This window comes from Entelurus aequoreus, linkage group LG03 (assembly GCF_033978785.1).
Source record: "Entelurus aequoreus isolate RoL-2023_Sb linkage group LG03, RoL_Eaeq_v1.1, whole genome shotgun sequence".
In the NCBI taxonomy this organism is placed as follows: domain Eukaryota; kingdom Metazoa; phylum Chordata; class Actinopteri; order Syngnathiformes; family Syngnathidae; genus Entelurus; species Entelurus aequoreus.
In genome coordinates, this window is record NC_084733.1 from 47,999,793 (window position 1) to 48,013,931 (window position 14,139).

The 14,139-nt window shown below is 41.5% G+C and overlaps 2 protein-coding genes across 4 annotated transcripts in view; both read left to right on the forward strand.

Moving 5' to 3' along the window:
* The window catches only part of LOC133646530 (pleckstrin homology domain-containing family G member 3), a 90,158-nt gene extending 82,302 nt beyond the window's left edge, over positions 1 to 7,856 (forward strand). Inside the window, exons 17-19 of the mRNA XM_062041983.1 lie at positions 1,586 to 1,693; positions 2,927 to 4,181; positions 6,592 to 7,856. Coding sequence (XP_061897967.1) covers positions 1,586 to 1,693; positions 2,927 to 4,181; positions 6,592 to 7,226 — 1,998 coding nt within the window. The 3' untranslated portion in view covers positions 7,227 to 7,856. The remainder of the gene's footprint in view (positions 1 to 1,585; positions 1,694 to 2,926; positions 4,182 to 6,591) is intronic.
* Positions 7,857 to 8,285: 429 nt separating this feature from the next.
* The window catches only part of xgb (x globin), a 38,194-nt gene continuing 32,340 nt past the window's right edge, over positions 8,286 to 14,139 (forward strand). For all 3 annotated transcript variants that reach the window (XM_062041986.1, XM_062041987.1, XM_062041985.1), the window contains exon 1: positions 8,286 to 8,596. In XM_062041986.1, coding sequence (XP_061897970.1) covers positions 8,433 to 8,596 — 164 coding nt within the window. In that variant the 5' untranslated portion in view covers positions 8,286 to 8,432. The remainder of the gene's footprint in view (positions 8,597 to 14,139) is intronic.

Genomic DNA, 14,139 nt, shown 5'->3' on the forward strand with positions numbered 1-14,139 from the left:
AATTGGTGAGGCGGTCGCCCATGGAACGACCACATCTGTGACCGACGAGAGGTCGCATTCTGGTGCCTACTGGCCGACAGCGCGTCAGGCCAGCTGCAGGTCGCGTAGGCGACAATGCTGGAGACGATGGCAAAGCCGTGGGACGGCCCGCCGGTGACGAGAAAGCTGCCGACGCCGTGGCACGGCCCGCCAGGGAAGAGGAAACTGATGTCGTCGGCATGGGCAGAGCCAGAGACGGCAGCAGGCAGCTCGTCTGCCCGACGAACCAGAGTGGGAGGGCCCACCGGAGATGATGGTGGCGTCTGCAGGCCCACCGGAGATGATGGTGGCGTCTGCTGGCCTACCGGAGATGATGGTGGCGTCTGCTGGCCCACCGGAGATGATGGTGGCGTCTGCTGGCCCACCGGAGATGATGGTGTCGTGTGCAGGCCCACCGGAGATGATGGTGGCGTCTGCAGGCCCACCGGAGATGATGGTGGCGTCAGCAGGCCCACCGGAGATGATGGTGGTGTCTGCAGGCCCAACGGAGATGATGGTGGCGCCGTCTGGTGGCCCACCGGAGATGATGGTGGCGCCGTCTTGTGGCCCACCGGAGATGATGGTGGCGCCGTCTGCTGGCCCACCGGAGATGATGGTGGCGCCGTCTTCAGGCCCACCGAAGAAGATGGCTCCATCTGCTGGCCCACCGGAGAGGATGGCACCGTCTGCTGGCCGACCGAAGACGATGGTGCCGTCTGCTGGAGACCCACTGGGGTGAGAAGTAGCTGTGCCTCCCCAGCTGCACAGCTACTCATAGCCCCCCCTCAAGGGACGGATCCCAGATGTCACCAAATGACGGGGATGGGTGGGAGAGGGCTTGAAATGAGGCCGAACTTTTCCTCAATTTGGCCATCATCGCCAGAATCCCGTAAAGCCTCTCCGCCATCGAAATCTCTGCGGGGTTCGTATTAGGCTGGAGTATTCTGTCACAATGTGTTGGTGACGAACACCAAGATGCAGAGATGGTAGGCTTGGTGCAGGAAAACATGATTTAATGTCCAAAATAAGAAAAAAACACAAACCAGAAACCAGGAACAACCAAACTGGAAACAGGAACCAGCAAACAGAAAAACTGGAAACAGCTAACGGTTAACAGGATATAGCTAACAGGAAAACAAGAAACAAGGAGCTAGGAGACAGCAAACTGCAAATAGCTATCAGGAACCAGCAGACAGCGACAATGACAATACTCCAGCCCTGACTGGAGGGCAGAGCAGGTTTAAATAGCAGCCGGCTGATTGACACCAGGTGTGGTCAGGTGCCAATCAGCCGCAGCTGAGGGGAAACAGCGCTCAGGGAGAAAAGCAGGAAACAACCAAAATAAGAGAGCTGACAGGAAATAAAGACAAACAGAGGAAAAACCAAAACATAACTAAACTGTCAGTGACAAATCTGACAATTATTATTATATATTACCATTGCATTAGTTCTTGGATTGGTCTCAAAAAATTGTTGATCGGCAATAATTTATGGGTCAATATTTGTTATCAGCCCAGGCCTAGTCACGATCTGTGGAAATCAAATTTATGTTGTTTTGATCTTGCAGGAGGATCCAGTGAGCAATGCAGCTCAGCTGTCAGAGAAACAGAGAAAAGAGACAGAAGAGTCTTCCGGCTGTGAAGAAACCCAGGAAGATGTGAGCAAGACCACACAGGTACTGTTTTACTTCCTTGTTTATTCCTCAAAAAACATTTAGGACTTTCTCTCTGTTGAATGCTGTGATGGACTGACTGTACATCACAAATAAATGCACTTCCCAGTAGGACAACATTTCAATCATGTGCAGCTGTATTAGTACCTGCTCTCAAACTGAAAATTAGATTTTGCGACCAGCTACAACTCTCAACTGAGGCGCAGCTCCTGCTACTCTGAGCAGAGTGCACATTACGCTTGTTTTTCTCTGCCTTATCTCCACCCTCATTTATCAGCACTATAGACGTTATTTTTAACCAGTTGTGGAGTGTTTTGATTGGACTAGTTGTCCTTTCAAACTTAATTGGGTCTCTGGAGATAAAACAAAATAAAATCAAATGTTGTGGATGCTTTCAATTGAGCTGCTCAGTTGACTTTGAAACGGTCCATTTGGATAATGGAGAGTGCAGATTGCTCTCATTAGAATGTTTTTCCAGCTCATCATGTTTTATACAGTGGAACCTCGATTTACAAACTTAATTGGTTTCTTGAACAGTGGTCATAAATAGAAAAGTTTGCATATTGAAGCAAATTTGTCATAAAAAACAATGTAAATATGTTTAAGTGGTTTCAGCCTTGATAAAAGTCAGTTTTAGTAAGAGTTTTTACAACTTGAACACACTATAAAGCGCTATACAGTATATCAAACAAACATAAGGGGTACAACCCATGCCCTGCTGACAAGCATACACTCTGTGGTGCATTCTGTTATAAAATTTAAAAAATTCTTAGCCTTAACTTTTTTTATTGCTAATCGCTACAATGATTATCCATTTACCTTGTCGGTTAATTTTTTTTACGTGCATCGGAAGGTAGGGTGACTTCCTGAATGTTTCAAACCACTTATCGCTTGTCCATTGCTTTCTTTGGAATCATGCTGAACTAGCAAAACTAGAAATGTGCCGTAAAAGAGCTAAAAAATACACAATGGTGCAATTAGCACAGTAGCTAGCGACAGCAGTGCCGACCGACGACGCACCAGATATGGATCAGCCCGCCCACAATGGCTGCGCTGCGAGGCAGACAATGTGTGGATGAACAAAGCATATTTTTATTTAGTCTGTGGTTTGTAAATCAAAAAGTTTGTTCAAAGAGGGGTTCGTAAATGGCGGTTCTACTGTACTCTTGTTGTTATTTGGAATATATATTTTATAACTTCATCTGTGCCTTTTTGCAAACACACTTCATTATTCAGGTCCATTTGAATGAGCTGCATCCTCCAAACTCTCTTCCTAAAGTAGAGAGCGTCCATCAGCTGGTGGCTCAGAAGCCCCTACGCCCTTACTCGCCCGTGTCCTCCCAAACCCAAGAGGCCGTCACTTCGGAGCGTGCGCAGACCTTTGGGGAAACTGGTGAGGAAGAAGAGGGAAGTAGCGACTCATCAGGTCTTCCAGTGGGGGAGACTAGTGTGCTGATGAGCAGCGAGCTCTCTGAGGAGGATGAGGAGGTGCTGGCGGGGAGTAAGAGCATCCTACCCTGTTCCGTGTTGGATCAGGCAAGTGTCATCGCCGAGCGCTTCATCAGCGGCCTGTCCAGGCGTAGCAGCCTGGTCTCAGAGGATATGGACTCCTTAGCCTGCTCCTCTCCTTTGACCCCTAATGAAGTCCTAATAAGCCCCTCAAAATGCACCGTCTCTGAAGAAAATCCCCAAGCAGAGGTCGATACATCTGCGCATGAATCGGATGTAGAGCGCAGGTCTACTCTCTCCAAACAGGATCGCATCCTTATCTACAAGATCAGGAGATACTACGAACACGCCGAGAACCAAGATGCTAACTTCAGCATCCAACGCAGGGAAAGTCTCTCCTACATCCCGGCGGGTCTGGTGAGACACCTGAGCCGACAGCTTAACACGATTCCAGACCAGCAGTCTGTTCCACTCCACAGGAAAGTCCTCTCCCGACATAGACCCACTTCCTGGTCTGTCTTTGACCTTCCCAGTCCAGACATACACTCGAAGGCTGAAGCACAAAGACCAGAAGACATTAAGACAAGGTCTTTGAGTGCCACAGATGAAGACTTTCAACCTTCATCAGAGATGATCAAAGTCTGGCAAGACATGGAATCAGAGGAGGAGAAAAAGGCACATGTTGACTGTTTGGACTCCAACCAACCTGCAATCCTAGAAGAAAGCGAAACGAGTCATGTCTCAGATAGGTCAAACATTTTAGTAGTCGATCAAAACTCCAAACATCTCAAGGCCTCAGTACTTCATGGAAATAACCTGGTCCAACTGCCAAAGATCATTAGCTTCAGAGCAAGTGTGGATGAGGAGCATCTCTTACAGGACATGGGCAAGATGAAGAACAAGGTGTTCCAATTGGCGCGTCAGTACAGCCAGCGCATCAAAAACAACCGACCCATGGTCTGGCAGAGGAACCGAGAAACTTCAAGTTCACAAAGCTTGAGGAACATGCCTCATGTACTCCAGGAGAAGGTGAAGAAAAAAGGTAAAATTGGACTGTAGTTGTTCACATAGTCGTAGTTAATGCTCTTTTTATCATCACCTATTCTAACATCTACAAATAGGATATAAATTACATACATTTGGCCGACGATGGAGCTTTTAATACTACCGTTATATTGTGATAATGTACGTTGATGAATGATGATACATTGTAGTTGTGTACTAAAAATCTGACAGCGACATGCTAATGAACGTCCTCAACGAAATGTAGCGTCCTCTCTAGTGAGCTAAAGTCTAATGTCCCTCCATAGTGCAAAGCTGCTTTTAATTCAGCAATCCTTGCCTCCATGGTGTAATTATCAAATTAATATTATCACTGGAGGATGAGGAACAGCTTAACATTACACTGCACACTGTAGGAGGATACAATAAGCCATGCTAACAGCTAGGCTAAAGCTCTTGAATATAAACAAAGGTGGGCAGATCAATACAAATATCAACAGTAACGATTCAAAGTTATAGGCGATACTACTATGATTAAATAAAAAATGTTTACTATCACAAAATATTTTGCTGTTTTTGTTAGTGTTTACAAACTCAGGAAATAAGTCCCTAGACTTAAAGGGTACTGCACTTTTTTGGGAGTTTTGCCTATCATTCACAATCCTTATGTAAGACAAGAACACGTACGTTTATACATTCTAGCAAAAGTTTGATTACAATGGCGCCAAGAGAGTCACTCTATTCTGCCCTAGAAAGCACTTAAAAAAACATCCAAACACCTCCATCAACGTTTTATATACACACTGTAAGTATACATATATGTAATGTAGTAACAGGCACATTCAGAATAACATTTAATATTTACAGATTTTGCTCATTATTTGCATACAGCCCCGCATTAATTTCACAAACGCATCACAAGGTAAAAAAAAAATCACTTACTGTACGACTGTTAGGATGTTGATATAATCCCGTTTAGATGAAGAATGACTCATTGTCCTCGCGAAGGGTTTAAAAAAGGTAGGTGCAAACCAGCGTTTTCGTTTGTCTTTTTCACCATTGCCGGGTCTAAGTTGGCTGTAAAAGTGGTCCAACTTTTGAGTTTATGTCCCCATCATTTTACTATCAAGGGGAGAGACATTATTTATAATCTTGAATTAACTTTCACCATCTCCAAGGCAAGAAGTAGCACCAGCTCATGACGTCAATACAGCAGCATAAGGAAGTTACCTGTCTGTGATCAATGCACCGCTAAATGTAGGTCCTTAACGTTAGCGCTTATAATAATAACATCCCTAATACTTGGTTGATACAAAATGTAAATGGAGTATTGTTATTTATGGGGTTATCATTATTTATTGGGTTTTATGATCGTAAAAGACTCAAAAGAGGCAATGACACCATGGTTCCCATTCATTGGATTGTTAGCTGACTTTTATTTACGAGTTAAAATGCATTAAATAAAATCAAGACATAGGTGTTTTGTCTCTTATAGGAATTGTGAATTATAAGCAAACTTGCAGAAAAAGTTCAGTTCCCCTTTAAGGGGCAGAAATTTTTTAAAACAGAGCTAATAGTAGAAAATAATTTTAATATTTAATTTATATTGTCAAAGAGCCCTCCTGTGTTTTGTCTGATTAGAATTTTGATAAAAAATTGAATTCGTTAATGATCTTGAAAAATAGTATCAGCATTGGTATGACCAAGATTGCCCCTGTAACTACTTGATATTGGATCGATACCCAATTTTGTAGTATCGCCCAAAACTAATGTAAAGTATCTAAACAATAGAAGAATATGTGATTATTACATTCAAACAGAAGTGTAAATATAGACGTGTACAACAGAAATGAACAGTAAATTAACAGGTAAATCCGTAAGTTCTGAGAAAATAATACAACTGGTAATGACGAAATATATTACCGCATATGTCAGCAGCCAAAATAGTGTAGGAACCTTTGTAATCTGTTTTGAAATGGTATTATCAATATTTAGATACCAAGTAATATATTGTGATATATATTGTTTTCGCGGAAGGCTGCAATATACAGTATATCGTAACATAGATGGCCTTCCGCCCGTGTGCATCCGAGATAGGCTCCATCACCCCCCGCGACCTCGAAAGGGACAAGCGGTAAAAAATGGATGGATGGAAATGGATTTTGGGCTATATCGTCCATGTTTAGTCAATAGACATATGATAGTATTAAACTCCATACTTTACTGCAGTGGTGTGTTTTCTTAGTGTCCTCGTGAATAAACTGATTTAGCACACACAAGCATCACATAGCTTGTTTAGGTATGACTGATGTGTTAAATGTGGCTGGGGTTTTTCTCTCTGATACTACGTTGAAGTAGGATATAACTGTATAAAACTGATTTGAGTAGAGCTGAACCAGTACAACATAAGCACTGTAAAAAATTACGTTTGGTGTTTTCACTGTTTGCAGGTAAACCCAGCCTGAGACTGCCCTTGAACCTTTGTGAGCAGATGGTCATCCATGAGGTGAATTCACCAAGTCCAGTCCAGACCCCGAGTTCTGCTGCCAGCTCCCACAGCACAGCCTCTGGCCAACAAAGCCCACAGCAGGAGAACTTCCACTGGCCTGACGTACAAGAACTACGCTCCAAATATAACCCCTGCACACTAGAGGCAGACAACACACACCCCTTTGATTGTTCTACAGACAAATGCAATGACTGTCCTCACACAGACCCTCATGGAGAAACGACACATTGTCCTGCAGGGCAATCTGACACCTGGTGCAAGGAGACAGGTGACCAAGACCAGCCTCGGACTAGGTTTAATGTGCTGTGTGGGTGGAGCTCTCTGGACCACATGCTTGGCTCTTATCCGCTTCACGAAGTGCAGAACCTGCAGGAACATGCGCAGACCTGCTGTTCGACTAGTCCAACGTCATCTACCGCACAGGAGAGCAGTGTCCTGACAGAGGGAAACAAACTCTTCCAGGACAGCATTGACTGTCCCCCCGAGTCGGCCGGTGAGAGTTCAGCGAAGACTTCTGAACGTATCCTGGTGAAGAGTTTACGGGAGAAGTTCCTGAGCCTGGGCACAAGCTCGTGAAAACAATTTATCTTCAGAGACAGAGAAACCTTCTTTTACGCCACAAAATGTTGTGTAGTAAGTGTTGGACTCTTAAAGGGATGTTTTGTCGAAACAATGTGGTGTGTTGCAATATTTGTACATTTGAGACTTGATGTAAATGTGTAAATAGTCCCCCTATTAACATCATTAGTCTTATAATGATATAAATCTGTTAAGTTTTATCCAACCATCCATTTTCTACCGCTCATCCCTCTCGGGTCGCTAGTTTTGTACTATTGTTCATATTAAAGCATAAAACGATGAGTTGCAGAGGGAAAACATGACCTCAATAAGCTGACCACACCAAAGAGTTTCTATTATAACAGCATTGTGCACTAATTGTTGTTTTCAGGCATCACTGGAGCTCTAGTCCTTTCCTAAATGTATATTTTTTAATGAATGATATTTATGACGCTCTATTTGGGGAAAAGATTGGCATGTAAATAGAAATGGACCTCTTTGGTGTTCATTAAAGAAAACCTACTTGAAGTGTGCTGTTTGCAATAAAAAACAGAAATTGTCACTAACGTCACGTACTGATGCAAATATTAAACACGTGACTTAGTCCACTGACATTGTCTTTTGACTGTATTCATGAATAAACCCTCAGGAAGATTAGTAGCACCTTTTTCCCTGATTCACAGACCAAAAGGTGAGGTGTATGAAATGGACATTTTAATATGCACAAATATATGTAAAAACAACTTTGTATTATGTCTATATATATCATTTATTAAGCATTTAGTTACAACTGTAGTCAATAGCTAGTTTTCGACTCGTGAAGCAGTTAAGTATTTACTAATGAGTACAGTGCATGGAACATATATGCCGCCAAACTCGCATTGCCGTCAGAAATTGCGTCAAAGTTGGCTCGCTGGCGTCAAAGCAATACCGGCTGTTAACACGAATTATCCTTCAGAATAAAAGCGTTGGCTTTTATTAATCACCACCAGAAACGTGTGCTTGCATTAAAGGTTTTGTTTTGAAAAACAATACCGGAAGTTGTACATCCACTATGACAGGTTCAATGAGCCTAAATGATCAAACCAGCGTCGGGCACTCCGCCGCCAGATGAACACGCGCACACACACACACACACACACATGCACACACACTCTAGTCTCCCAACAATTTATAACTTCACTAAAACCTTTTAGAGAACAACATAATATTTCTTTATGAAGGATGGGCTGTGCGATATCCGGCTTGGCGCAAAGTGCGGACTTGGGGGAGAAGAAGGTCCTGAAGGAAGGTTCGCGTCTAGGTGAAGATAGCATTGAAATTATTAAAGAGTCGTGGAAAGTGATCAAGGACGACATCGCTAAAGTGGGCATCATCGTGTTCGTCAGGTAAGACCTTTATGAAGCCAGATAAGGATCACATATGTATTATTACAACAAACAAAATGTGTACGAATTGCCTCATTTCTTTGTGTGCTGACCTGACTTAGAGCTTGTGGCAAACCACCAAGTAACAAGATTGCATCTCTGCTGCTCAATAACCTGCATGGTGATTGGTGTGTGTGCGCGCATCTGCTCTGGACACTTTATTAGGGACACGTGCAAGTCTAATTGATCCACACATTTGTAAATTGGCACAGTTGGAATATTTTACCTGATGACTTATTTTACCTCTCCATGCCTTAATTAAAATATTTTAATTTGAACATTTTAATAATAACTTCAGCGTACAAAACAAATGATGATCAAGGGTGGACTCTTACTGGCTGAAGACTGTTCCTCAAAGGTGCTGTTTGCAACTTCCTCACTGTAACATTTTTCAAAACAAAACATACAACAGGAACACAGCTTATGTTACCATTAGTGGTTTAACAGAAGACAATTGTCAGGCAATTGCCTATATCTTTCACAATTACAAAGTTTATGAAATAAAACATTTTACCGGCCCATGAATTGGACCCCACTTAAACAAGTTGAAAAACTTACTCGGGTGTTACCATTTAGTGGTCAATTGTACGGAATATGTACTATACTGTGCAATCTACTAATAAAAGTCTCAATCAATCAATCAAACCGGCCCGAATTAAATGATTGGTGTTATTATTAGCTAATGCACGTGCATGTACGTCATTACGTACGAGAAGCCGTAAGAGGGCGGATCCATCCATCCATCCATTTTCTACCGCTTGTCCCGTTGGGGGTCACAGGGGTGCTGGGGCCTATCTCAGCTGCATTCGGGCGGAAGGCAGTATACACCCTGGACAAGTCGCCACCTAATCGCAGGGCCAACACAGATAGACAGACAAAATTCACACTCACATTGACACACTAGGGCCAATTTAGTGTGGATATACTGTTTAAAAGACATTGGAAAGTTGGTGCCCTCTTGGCACCTGTGTAAATGTTCAGAATCAGAATCAGAAATACTTTATTAATCCCTGAGGGGAAATTAAGATTTTCAGCACAATCCCATTCATGATCAAACAAACATTACAGCGAGACAGAACAGGATCGCTGACGGGTCTGCCAACTTCCGGCGCCCCTTACAAAAAAGATGAGAAACATGTAAACGCTGGGGGGGTGAGACAAAAATATATTCAACATGGGCGCCTGGAGAGGGCGTCCAGACTGAGGCCAAGGGGGAAAAACCTTATAGCCATAGCACACATAAGCATGTTTCCATCCATCCATTTTCTACCGCTTGTCCCTTTCGGGGTCGTGGGGGGTGCTGGAGCCTATCTCAGTGTAAGAGGGAAACATCAAAGGACATTAAAGGGCAGCCACTTCTACATACAGCTACAAAAGTAAAAACAACAACAACAAAAAAACATATACACAGTGGTGGCCTCTGCGGTGTTCCACGCCATCGTCTGCTGGGGTGGGGGGAGCATGGCCAGAGACAGGAGCAGACCAAACAAAGCAACCAAGAGAGCCGACTCCACCCTCGGCCGCCCACTAACTCTTGGCCAGTGTCCAGTCCGCATGGATGAGCGAGGATGCGTCCAAGGAGGCCGAGGTGTCCGGTACATGCTCATTCAGCCAAGACACTGTGAAGCTTGTCGGTCCCGGCGCTCAGCGCCAGCTCCACAGCCCTGTCTCTTCATCCACATCTCCTCTCCTCCAGTCTCTCCAAACAGACTCTGGTGTGACAAAGACCCAGCAGCTGGTCTCCATGGCCAAAAGGCTACCGAGAGGGAGATCCAGAAGTTCAAAAAAAGCAAAGCAGAAGTCACAAAAGTGCCACCCCTTGTCGCACAGTCCCAAAGGGTCCCCAATGAAAAGGCAAAAAAAAAAAATCTCATGAAAACAAGACGGAAACATCAGAAAGACAAAATGATGACAGAAGAGCACAGAGCTCCTGCCAACAGCAGCCACTACAGCGCCGCCAAAAAAAAAAGAAAGCAAACAGCTCCTCTAATGAGACTATATCTATAACTACTCACTAGTACAGTGCTATTCTCCTGGAGGCCAAATCCAGGAATGACACCATACCGTTCCCCGATTGCAGTTGAAAACATGGAAGACAAACATCCATCCATCCATTGTCTACCGCTTATTCCCGTCCGTTGTTCTTCCCATGCAAAGACGGCTCCGGACGACAGCGTGAAGGTGAGCTTGGATTTATTAAACATAAATCACTCACACTATCACAAACGCAAACAATAAAGCAAAAAAGGCAAGCGTGCCTAAAACACAAATGATCGCTGCTAATAAGCATAAGCTATGGCATGGACTTGGAGACTTACTTGGTCAAAGGCATGAACCGGTGTGACATAAAGACAATGAACACAGGACGAGTGAACAGAAAGAAATACTTCAATAACAGACATGATTAACAACAGGTGCGTGACTCAAAACGTGAGACAGGTGCGTGACATGACAGGTGAAAACTAATGGGTGACCATGGAAACCAAACCAAACAAGGAAGTGCAACCAGGAACTAAAAAGAGTCCAAAAAACAAACACATGACCAAAACAAAAACATGAACAGACATGACAAAGAGCACAGAGCTCCTGTCAACAGCAGCCACTACAGCGGCGCCATCTTGAAAAAAATTAATTAAATAAAAATACCAACAAAAAAACAAACTGGTGGCCCGCAACTTCAGTTCAAAACACTTTTCTTAAACACACTAAAGTGCTGTCATAGAGATGATCTTAGACTAGTTTTTTTGCAGCAGGTCCTTAATAACAACAAATTGCTAGGAAAAATAAGACTAATAATGAGGGGAAAACTGTGCCCTCCGTCTTTAGCTTTCAGCAAATGTGGCCTCTAGCACAATTTAGATGAAAATCCCTGATCAAGAAATTTGATTAAAACATTAAACTACAAGTCTCAGGGTATTTAATCGATCTCAACTTGACTGTTTGGTTTGTCTTAGAAGACGTGCTGTTCTGCCTCCCATCCGAGTAGGCTTCATCAGTTCATGCTCATAGACTTGGATGGTCAGATCTAGTCTCACACTGATATTGGTCAGATCTAGTCTCGGACTGAGATTGGTCAGATCTCGTCTCAGACTGAAATTGGTCAGATCTAGTCTAGTGGCTGGTGCCAGTATCTCAGGAGGCTCATAGAATTAGATGAGAACATCTTCTAAAACCAATCTAATAGTCCAGTTCCAACAGATCAAATGCCCTGAGATTACAATAATCTGAATGATCGAGAATAATAATAGACGTTAAGCTACAAAGGACACCAACCACAGTCATGGTGTTAGAGATGAAAGCAATAAGAGATAAAAGGGAAATAGGCATAAAGTTAAGTCAACACGTAGCAAAGGAAGCACTCAGCTGACATGGAAGGACGTAACCTAGGAATTTAGAAAATAAAAACACACAAATTAATGTCTAAGATCTAAAGCAGCTGCCGTATTAATATTCACAGTGAAGCATGCTGGGAACAAGGAAGTAGAGGGGAATGCTAAAGTAGCTCTGCAATATGTAAATCAAGCAGACTGTATATTGTACATGAAATTCACATTTTACATGGTAGAAGTGATAATAATAATTATTAAGTAATAGAAGTACAATAAGTAATAGTGGAGACGTTATAGTGCAGCCAAACAAATTTAGTGTCTAAAAGCAGACTTAACGAAGGGCCACAAACGGGTTCTGTAAATAATAATAAACTGTTATTATAGTTCATGGATGTGTTGCATTAGCTGTGGTCAGATGTTGCAGGTGCACTATACTATCATATACAGTATGTACTGTATATATGTACATACACACAGAGTACAGGCATGTGTTGGATGTTCAGTCCTCAGCTGTGATATGTAGGTCAGAGTCGCTGTTGGTCACATGACTTGGGGCCCAATTAATGCCATGTGACCTTAGCATGACCTTAGTGTGTTAGCCTGGAAATGTATAGGAGTTGTTTGTGACTCAGGGCTACAGTGGGTCCACATGATTTGATATAATGTGTATATCCATCCATTTTCTACCGCTTATCCCTTTCGGGGTCGCGGGGGGTGCTGCAGCCTATCTCAGCTACAATCGGGCGGTAGGTGGGGTACACCCTGGACAAGTCGCCACCTCATCGCAGAGCCAACACAGATAGACAGACAACATTCACACTCACATTATATATTTATTTGTATTTTCAGTAAAACAGCTGAGCCAGACACATTTTTACTGACTGCTGCTTTTCTTTCTTTCTTAATTAGTAGAGATGGAAATATAACATATACATGATAGGTGGCGCTACTGAGCCAGCTTCGCCAAATACAATTCCAAATTGTGAGCATGGCAGTAGTCCATTGTGTGCATTAGGAATGTATTGTGTCCTTTTCCAAAAGAGGAGCACATAATAGTGTGTAAATAAGCAGCTCTATGTTAGAGTTAGAGGTTGGAGTCAAAGGGACGAGGGGAAAAGCTACAACCAATGTATTTTATTTTCTGGTTGTGTGTGTGCGTCTGTGTGAAAGGGTATGGGGTATGTGGATGGATAGATGGCTCCTATATATATGGGAGGAGAGCAATTAAAATACTGGGGGGAATTAAGTAAGTTATCATAATTCATGCATCACAGGGTTGTAAACATCGCATGATTATAATTGCATTATGCAACGTGTCTGAAAAGGAGTAGGAAGAAGCAGAGCTTTTTTGACCCTACCTCTTCTCAATGTCACAGGAATGACAAATAGTTTGTTTTAACTTCCTGTGTTTGACATGTCGCCGCGTGTCGTAAAGCTGATGAGTAATAAAGAAATAAATAAAGGAGTAAAAACTGTGTGTATGTATATATGTGTATATATATATATATGTATATATATATATATATATGTATATATATATATATATATATATATATATATATATATATATATATATATATATATATATATATATATATATATATATATATATATATATGTATATATATATATATGTATGTATGTATGTATGTATGTATGTATGTATGTATGTATGTATGTATGTATGTATGTATGTATGTATGTATGTATGTATGTATGCATGTATGTATGTATATATGTGTATATATATGTAGGTGTGTATATATATTAATACATATATATATATGTATATACTGTATATATATACTGTGTATATATATATATATGTATGTATATGTATTTATGTATATATATGTGTGTATATATATATATATATATATATATATATATATATATATATATATATATATATATATATATATATATATATATATTATGTATATATATATATATATATATATATATGTATATATATATATATATATATATATATATATATATATATATATATATATATATATATATATATATATATATATATATATATATATATATATATATATACATATATATATATATATATATATATATATATATATATATATAAATATAAATATTTAAACAGTCCAGGGTCTCAGTTGTTGTATTTTACGCTTCATAATGCGCCACACATTT